At 40.4% G+C, this 10,000-nt stretch overlaps 1 protein-coding gene across 3 annotated transcripts in view; it reads left to right on the forward strand.

Moving 5' to 3' along the window:
- Positions 1-10,000, forward strand: part of LOC115023547 (serine/threonine-protein kinase 26-like) — a 19,580-nt gene that overhangs the window by 211 nt on the left and 9,369 nt on the right. For all 3 annotated transcript variants that reach the window (XM_029454608.1, XM_029454607.1, XM_029454609.1), the window contains one exon: positions 1-174. This exon is cut by the window's left edge. In XM_029454608.1, the coding sequence (XP_029310468.1) occupies positions 154-174 (21 nt within the window). In that variant the 5' untranslated portion in view covers positions 1-153. The remainder of the gene's footprint in view (positions 175-10,000) is intronic.

Here is a 10,000-nt window from a genome sequence, read left to right on the forward strand (position 1 = left end):
AGTTTGTGGAGAGGACTACTGTGTGGGAGGGAAGCTCGGAGAGGAGTTAAAAAGCAAGAGTGAGAGAAGAAGAAGAAGAAGAAGAAGAAGAAGAAGAAGAAAAGAAGACACAAACCTGGAGGAGGAAAAGGGCGTTCATACTTCGAAGTAACCATGGAAGTTCCTGGTATGCAGGTGAGCTGAAAGGCTTTGGAAAGGTGGCTGTTTTCTGTCGTCGTTCCGAGCAAACTGAAGCAGTTTAGTGGAAGTGAAGGGGGCATTGTGCAACTACACGCCATTTCCGATAGGTTTTGGAATCACCTGGTGTTTATGTGTGATATATATTTACTTCTAAGCTCTTTTAGTTGAGATGCAGCGTCCTCTGGTGTGGAGAGAAGTCGCTATATTGTTGCGTGTTATATAACAAGTGTTGCTGAGGGGACTACTTTCTCTGTAGAAGTTACTTCACATGTGACTTTAGTGCTCTAAACTCAGTTTACGGCCATTGTATGGTGTTTAAATCTCTTAAAATAACGTGTTGTAGTGAGTTAGTGCTCCAAACCTAGTTTATATTGGCTTCTAATTCTGTTTAAATATGTTTTACTGTACCCATACAGGGACTTGTGGGACTGTGCTCCTGTAAACTGAGTAAATATTGACATTATTGTGTTTTAAATGTCTTAAGGTATTTACATGGTGACCTATACTGTGTGTTTGGTTCTCCAAACAGAGTTGATAGTGACATTATGGAGTTTATATCCCTAAAACACTCGTAATGTGACCTTTTTAAATTGACTTATGGTGAATTTCTGATGCATTACTTTATGATATATCGTGTACATTTGACTTTATAGTGAATTTATGGCGTTAAAATCTCTTAAAGTATCTCTGTAATACTCCTCAAGTTACTTCTAATGTCACTTTATTACTCTAAACTGAGTTTATAGGGACATTATGGTGTTTATATTCCTTAAGATGCTTCTATAATACTCATAAAGTGACATATGTGTGAGTTCATAGTGACATTATGGTGTTATAGCTCTTAAGAATGACTTCTAATGTGAGTTCACGTTGAGATTATTAGTTACCTATGGTGTTTGTGTCTCTTTAGAGATCCCTATAATAGTGTATTATGTGTCTGTGGAACCCCATGCTGACATTATGTGATCTTTCTGACCCTTTGAGTCCTTATGATATTTACAAAAGGACATTTGTGTGTGATTGCATCACTAATGTTCATGTACTACTCCCACAGTGAATCGTTGTGTCGGAGCTTATTTTAGCTCTTTGTAGCTCAGTATCTGTCTGCTTTTATAGGAGTTATAATTGGACTGCCCTCAGAAGGCTGTAGGTGTGTCCCTCTGATAGACCTGCAGTGGCCTATATTGTGACTCAGCATTGTTGAATATCTCGTGTGTTTTGTGCCATGTACCTGGTTTAACATTGTGTTTGTGTGATGAACCATACATTTATTGCAGGCGTACACTTGTTGTTGCTTCCTGAAGGTAAATCAGTAGATCTGCCACCTCAACAAGGTGTGTAGGGTGAGTTATAAAAGCCTCCGCTCGGCCTCCTGTTTGGCCGGCTCTCAGGTGTGTCTACCTGTGGGACTGGCTGCCTGGCTGTCAGCGCACTCGTTCTGCCTGCTCTGTTCGTCCCAGGTGGGCGGGGCGGAAATGGTGTCGAAGGCTGTTTAAATCAACACACACCTGACACCCGGCAGCAGCTGCTGCAGCGCCGAGGCTGACGAATATCTGTCCGAGCCCGAGAACACTGATGCATTGTGGGTTGTGGTGTGTAAGAATCGACTGATAGACAGTTGATTTAAAGCTGCAATGATAAATTGACTAATCAATTAATAATATAATCTGCATCTATTTCGATAATAGATTCTTCGTTAAAGTTATTCTCAGGCTTTTTAAATGTTTGTTTTCAGCCTCAAATATGGAGATTTCCTCCTTTTCTCAGTTTTATATCACATTAAAGTGAACATCTTTGGGGTTTGGACTGACAAACAAGACATTTAAAGACCTCACGTGGACATTTGTCACTATTTTCTGACTTTATAGACCAAATGATAAATCTTTTATGCTAAAATCTCTATCCCTATAGTTGATTTATAATTTTATAAGCAGAAATATCAGTTATATTACCTACTGGTTAGGTTCTTCATGCAGGTGTGTGTGTATGAAATCTAAAATCACTTTGGCCTCTGGAAACTTAAAGCTGCTATCATCTATGTTTTTATTTATTGTTGTGCAAACTCTCAGAGAATTATCACTTGAGCCCTTCCTCAGCTTTACACTGTTTTAGCGCCTTTGAGCTAATTGTTTTGATTCCACCGCACAAAACTTTACTGTTTTTTAGCGTAACTTCTGCAAAGTAACTACAGTTATCAAATAACTGCGACTTAAGTTTCATAAAAGAAATGAACAGAAACGCTCAGGATTCATACGCCCTGTGAGGACTTCAGTTACACGTGTACTTTGGACCTCTGAACCACCAAGACGCTGCCGTTTTATCCTTTTTCTTATCAACAGATGAAACTACTGTTGTGAAATCCCATCACTTGAGGACATGTTTTATAAAGCCGTTTCAATATCAGACAGACAGCTGACGATGTTGTGGGTTATTGGTTCATCACAGAGGCTGTTTACTGGTTTGCACATCCTATTTCCAAATGAGCCTGATGTCATTTCATAATCTTGAACCTTAATTGCAATGTTTACACAGTCTGTTAAGAAGAATCGGTTTATTGTTCGACTGTATCATTCGCTGCCTCGGGCACACGTCTTTCTATCGACTCTTTCAGGGTTTCTAGTCAACTTAAGTTGAAGTACAGAGCACGTCTGCCAGCGTCTGAGGACATTATTACACTTTTATGAACATGAACCTTCAGGGATAAACAGCAGAGGAGCTAACTGACACAGCGCGTTGCAGTTTAGGCTTCTCTGGAAACTACGTGGATCACAAGAGTCTGCTTGCGTTGAGGTGTTCAGAAGAGGGGAACTCTCAGAACCAGTTTCTAAGAGGAAATCCTGTCTTTGATGAGCACATTTAAGAGTTTCTGTCTTCAGAGAGGGGACTCAAATATCTACAGTGGCTACAAAAATACATATCTGGTCAGGTTTTTACATCATTGTTAAATAAATATCTTTTGGTTTGGAGCTAGTGTCGGCTGAGGGATCAGCTTGGGACCTTTTTTAGCCGTCATGGAATCCGTCGATTGGTCGAGACTGAAATGTTCTCAGTACCTTTCCTCTCGTGCCTCTGAGGTCAACTCATGTTGTTTTTATTCAAATGTCTTGACAACTATTGGATGGATTTGGTTCTGGCGCTCATGTTTCCCTCAAGACGAATTGTAATAACTTTTATAATGTCTTCATTTAGCCTGATAAACATTAGCACGCTAGTATTGCCATTGTGAGAATGTTAGCATTCGGACGTTAGCATTTAATTCAAAGCTCTTAAGTCTTGTTGATTTCTTTCTACCGTTGTCTCGACAATGCGGCAGATGCATCGATCTTGACTTCGTCTGTGTCATCTCATGCAGTTTGTTTCTCTCTCTGAATTCTGTCGCATCAAATAAACAATTGTACGTCATATCTCTGTAAAGGTCATCGTGACGAAGCTTCGCGGATGGATGTTGTGACACTCAGAAACCTGTTTGATAACTCGATGTCGTCTGATGAGACTATTATTGCTTAATTGATTGACGATGTGCTGGTCATGTACGGGAAACTCTTAGCATGACTCAACATGGTCCGGCACACTGGAATGCACTTTTATTGATGCTTATCATCGAATTGTTAGTCTTACTTTTAGTATCTCGTCAGTGGAGGGTTGTAGTGTCTCGGATGCTGTTTCAGGTTTGTTATTTCCTGACAGAAAAGGATCAAAGACCATTGAAGTCACATTTGTCTGTTTTTGGTACGAGAAGATTAAAGATGTCCTGATCAAGTTTTTCTGGCTCTGATCCCAATAAAAGTCCTTTTTATTATTATTATTATTATTATTATTGTTATTATTATTATATAGCTGCAGATACTGGAGGTATAAAGGTTAAAGACGACGTCTCGCTCTGTGGGAGCTACAGAAACGCTCTTTGTTGTACGGCAGAGCGATGCTTCTTGCTCGCAAATGATCTTTGTCTGATCCCAGACGGCTTGAGAGCAAACGAGTTTAATTTTGCCGTGTCATTAAGTTGTTCACAGAATTAACGTTCTGAGCCCACAATGTTTGTCATTGTAAGACGCTGCTCCCTCGATGTGTTCCGCTCTACTCTTTGCAAAGAAAGATGAGACGGCAGATTTGTTGTCTTTTGCCGATCCAGGCTACAAATCTGTCACATTCACACCTCTGTAGTTTTCACCCAAAATGTGGAAGTGGACAAAACGCAGTCCGGTTCAGAAAAGGCTATATATAATATGGAGATCGTCTTTAATGTTGGACATCGTAATACGGCTGTCATTTTCTGAATCTACCAGGAATCTGGTCAAGCGTCAACCCTACAATATCGTTTTGAGCAATTTGATTTCCTCCAGCACTAGTTCTGAATGATCGGCTTTATTTGAACAAATACAGAACCATTAAAATATGTTTGGGTCGGACTTTAACTGTGGAATCGGCTGGGGTCACCTCGAGGAGAGTCAAAGTTCACACTTTAGGCTGAAAGCAGATTAAAGGCAACAATCAGTCTTAAAAGAGATCAACAAGTTAAAACTTTCACTTTCTGAAGTCTTATTGAGCCAAACGTGCTTCAGGGTTGATATCCAGCTGACCTCTGACCCTGAAGAATAACAGAACAAGAGATGACTTCCTGTTTCCCTGCTAAAGTGTAACCCCTGCAGAGGATCAATCCATTAGCTGTTGGTTCCCGCGCTCCGGTGTTGAAGCTGTTGTAAATCAGGGGTGTGAGCAGGTACAGTGCCAGCAGGTTGTTTCCAGACACTGCGGGGGAAGCCATCTGCAGGCCGGTCGACGGAGACGGCTCTGATCAAACACCAGGGAGTGTCGTCTTCTTCTTCTGCTCTTTGTCATCTTTACGGCTGCACCTTTTTGAGAACATGACATAATCACAGGCTCCGCCAGACTGAAACTTAAAAGACTTCACTTGTGTTTCTGAGTGACTAAATAATTATCAGCTGCTTGTAAGTTTTGACTTTCGGCGGTGAGTCAGTCTTCCTGCGGCGTGAATCATCTTTTTTTTTTTACTTTGGTTTGTTTACATTCACATTGTCCTACAGCAGAGCAGAGTCATCCAGTTCACTCGGGACCCCCGGCGTCAACATGTTGGACTTCAAGGAATTTACAAATATCCAAAGAAAAGTGTAATCTGAATTACACGAGTACATGATTTAAGACACTTGAGTATTAATTTAGTTTCAGTTAAAGTTGCAGATTAAACCTTCGGTCGCTTGATCTTGGTGGAAAGTTAATCAGCGACTGATTTTGATTTGATTTTGAAGTCGTAGCTTCTCATTTATGTGATAATAAATGAATAATTTGACTAAAAACAAGCTTTTTTTAAGACATTAACTTGGGCTTTATGTAACTATAATGGTCATTGTGTATTGTTTTTAAATGAAAAGGTTATTGGCAGGTCAATTGATAATGAAAAGAAAAGAGAGAGGTGACATAAGTGATGTGTGTTACCTGGCTAGCTGTTTCCAGTCTTTATGCTAAGCTAAGCTAACCAGCTAGTGTCGGCAATAAAACAAATGAGCATATTTCAAAGTATTCCTTTAATATTTGAATCGTATTGTTTTAACCTGTAATCTGAAAGCGAGTAACGAACCTCCAGCGGACTCGTTGTACGTCAAATTAAATATAAATAAAAGCTTTAATGAGTTTCGAGTGTTGCATGACTCCTCAGATCAGGTCGTGTTTTTGACTTTTTAATGAAACAGGAACTGTTAAGAGTGGCGAGTTTCTCACATGATGCGTCTCTGCAAAGGTCATTTTTGAGAATGCTGTGTTTGTACTTCCTCCTCCAGCAGCTGTGACCTTTGACCTCTCAACACACACACACACACAGAGCTTTTTTTTGTTTGGATATTTGGACACCACTTGTTAGTAAAAACATGGATCTCTCTCTCACTCACTCACTCGCACAGTTTCCACAGCCTCGTCCAAGTTTCCCTGAATGTTTGCATGTTCGCTTCACTGACCTCTAAAGCTCAAATGTGCCTCTTTATTTCTGCCTTTGTGCCTTTGACCTGAATCTGCCTCTTATCACCGGCGTTTCCCTTATCACCATTTAACCTTGTCCTCCTCTGTGACGTTTACATTCAAACAGGTGTGGACAGGTACTCCACCAAGATGTTGGTGTAGCTGAAGCTTCAAATAACAAAAGAGCAAAGGCTTGAAACAAATAAATAAAAATGGCCGACCTTGTGAAAGGTACAGGTTCAAAGAATGTAAACAAGAATATGTGACGAGAGGTTTACCTCCAGCAGGGAAGCTATGTTTTCGGTTTGTTTGTCTGTCGGCTGGATTACGGAGAAATTACTGGCACTACTTTCATAAAGTCAATAAAAAGGGTGTAGCGTGGGCCAAGGAGAAACTCGTAAAATGGTGAGTGGATCCAAATTGCAGGGTGGATACACTCATTATTCTTCACTCATGGACTCTGCCTTGCCTTCGTTCAAGGAAAAATGGTTTTAGATTCTAAATGAAATAACTTTGTGTTTAAAAGTGTTGTAGACTTCTACATATTAATGGTTAGCTGCGGCGCTGCTTTGATAAACATTCTCCTGATGGTCGCGGCGCTGTTGAGTGTTGGAAGGGTTAGAAGGAGTGATATGCAAACCTTTCCTCTTGCCCCACAGTTGACGTGTCTGGTTATAGATGTCACATGTTCATGTTAATGGTTGCACGGGGAACCACAAGCTCTCTCGTCCACTTTGTAGATATTTAATCATTTTCTGGGAGTTTAAGGATTTATCAGAATGAGCAACGTAATCTAAACACTCTTGACATTGTGGCTTTGGTTAAACATTAACGTGAAACACCTTTTTGTTTTGCAATCGTGTCTAAAACTCCTTGAATCCCCGTAACCGATAAAGTAAAATAATAATTCCCAGACTGCGTGTCCAACAGGGGATTTAAAGATTAGAAGACCTGCAGTGAGACGTGTACTGGAACAGTGTTTTGATAGAAATACAGAATGTCTCTACAGTAACTGAACGGGTCTGTAATGATTGAGCGACTGTTGAATGTTTAACTTCCCTCTCTGTTGTTGTTTCAGCACGCTGGCACAGAAAGGTCAAAGTTGAACCTCTCAGGTTCATTTTAACCGACGTTGTCTCTTTACTGGATGCAGTCAGCGTCGTTGGACGTGTTTTGAACATTGTATAAAGCACTTCTCAGAATGTACCCTGGGAACTTAAATTCACTTTAATTCGACAAGTGTGCAACCGTTTTATATGTGAAGTAGTCTGCACATAATATTTCGCACACATGTGCATATTTTCACTGATCAATGTGGGATTTTTGCTCCAGGCAGCTCTGTGGATCGAATGGTCCAAACTTAAAACGCTAACAAACACCAACAAAACAAGAACCTTCCTTACAGATAATAACAATATCTGCACAAACATGATGCAGCTGCTAACTTTGAACCTGTTCTCCACAAAAACAGCTTTTTTAAAGTGTCATAAGCTGTCACCGATATTTTTCAGTAAAAGTACTGAGGACCTTTTTAAACGGATATTGTTGTTTTATATGGATTCTTAGAAAGATAACAAAATCTAATTTCAGAGCTGTAAACCCAGAAATAACGTTAGATAATAATAATAATACACGGCAGACTCAGTCCTCTGGGGAAGCCCCGTCGCTGGTTATCATATTATTACATCACAAGCGGTCTAAACGGCCGATTAGTGAACTTCCTTGTTGGCTCGAGGTGAATTATTCTGCACGACGAACACAGACGAACTTGACGCTTGTTTTTGGTGGCGACAAAATCTAAAACTCCAACACTGTGCCGGACGTTGAGTGAAGAAACCTGTCCACATGTGGGAAGCTAATGCTTTGTTCATGAATATTTTATTTATCAACTCTGAAGAGCGGTACTATTTCTTTCATATTTGTATTTTACTGTTTTTTAAATGTTATTACATTTAGTTTGTTTCTCTATTAATCAGTTAATAGTTTAGTCTGTGCTGAAACAATTGGTGATTAATCAATAATTAGTTAAATTAAAGAAAATTATCTGCAATCATTATTGATAAATCATTATTGTATGTATGTTTTTTTTAAATATAAATGTTCTGGTTCCACTTCTCCTTATGATTTGTTCTCTTTTGTTTTAAATTAAATATATTTCAGTTTTTTGGACTTCAATGAATAAGAAACTAATTTGCATATTAATCGCTCATTCTTTGTGTTCTCCGACCGTTCAAACCAAAAAACATAAAACAGAATATATGAGTGGATACAAACATATATATGGACTAAGAACAATAAAAACATGAACACTGCTTTAAACACCTGAGACTGAGGAGATGTCAGCTCAGGGGAAGAAGTCGGAGCTGTGCTCCATGATAAGTGCAGTAATTAACTGCTGTAATGATCCATCAGGAGATTAAGACTCTGGACACACCAGGGACGTGCCGTCATCATGAAAAGGGAAAGAAATCTAAATCTAAATGTATATTTGTCCACTGGTCTGTGCTATAACTGCATTTTCTGTATGATTCCAATCATTTTTATCCTTTTTATTGTCAAAATCGCAGAATGTGCGTATTCTCTGTTCATATACAGGAGAGATGCGAGCCTCCCCTCGGATTGCGCAATCCCCCGTAAACTAGGTTGAGCGCATGCATTTGGCGCGTGCCTGTTGCTATCTCTCTGTATGTCGCCAATATAATGTTTACAGACGCTTTTATTATGCGTCCTGACACAGTCCAGTTAATGTATGTAATGTATGTGTGTAACATATTTAGTCTTGCTGATGTGACATAAAACAGCAGATGAGGCAAACAGTACTCTGCCGCACTGAAGAGGGCGCACGTGAGCCCACAGGTTTGTGTAGCTGCCCCTCTTCTACCAGAGACTGTAAGCGCCAACAAGCTACTGCTAGCTAACATCAGAGACAGGTGCTACTGCAAGCTAACGTCAGAGTCAGGTGCTACTGCAAGCTAACATCAGAGTCAGGTGCACTGTAGCACCAACAAGCTACTGCTAGCTAACATCAGAGTCAGGTGCACTTTAGCACCAACAAGCTACTGCTAGCTAACATCAGAGTCAGGTGCACTTTAGCACCAACAAGCTACTGCTAGCAAACATCAGAGTCAGGTGCACTTTAGCACCAACAAGCTACTGCTAGCTAACATCAGAGTCAGGTGCTACTGCTAGCTAAAGTCAGAGTCAGGTGCTACTGCTAGCTAAAGTCAGAGTCAGGTGCTACTGCTAGCTAAAATCAGAGTCAGGTGCTACTGCTAGCTAAAATCAGAGTCAGGTGCACTGTAGCACCAACAAGCTACTGCTAGCTAACATCAGTCAGGTGCTACTGCTAGCTAACATCAGAGTCAGGTGCTACTGCTAGTTAACATCAGAGTCAGGTGCACTGTAGCACCAACAAGCTACTGCTAGCTAACATCAGTCAGGTGCTACTGCTAGCTAACATCAGAGTCAGGTGCTACTGCTAGCTGACATCAGAGTCAGGTGCTACTGCTAGCTGACATCAGAGTCAGGTGCACTGTAGCACCAACAAGCTACTGCTAGCTAACATCAGTCAGGTGCTACTGCTAGCTAACATCAGAGTCAGGTGCTACTGCTAGCTAACATCAGAGTCAGGTGCTACTGCTAGCTGACATCAGAGTCAGGTGCTACTGCTAGCTAACATCAGAGTCAGGTGCTACTGCTAGCTGACATCAGAGTCAGGTGCACTGTAGCACCGTTTAGTTTAGTTTCTTTCTCCGGCTGACGTGAAGCGAAGGTAAAACCACAATTCTATTGAAAATGTGATCTGACTAAGAGAAAACAATCCAATATTTAAATTAAAAACTAAATTTTG

This window comes from Cottoperca gobio, chromosome 18 (genome assembly GCF_900634415.1).
Source record: "Cottoperca gobio chromosome 18, fCotGob3.1, whole genome shotgun sequence".
Classification (NCBI taxonomy): domain Eukaryota; kingdom Metazoa; phylum Chordata; class Actinopteri; order Perciformes; family Bovichtidae; genus Cottoperca; species Cottoperca gobio.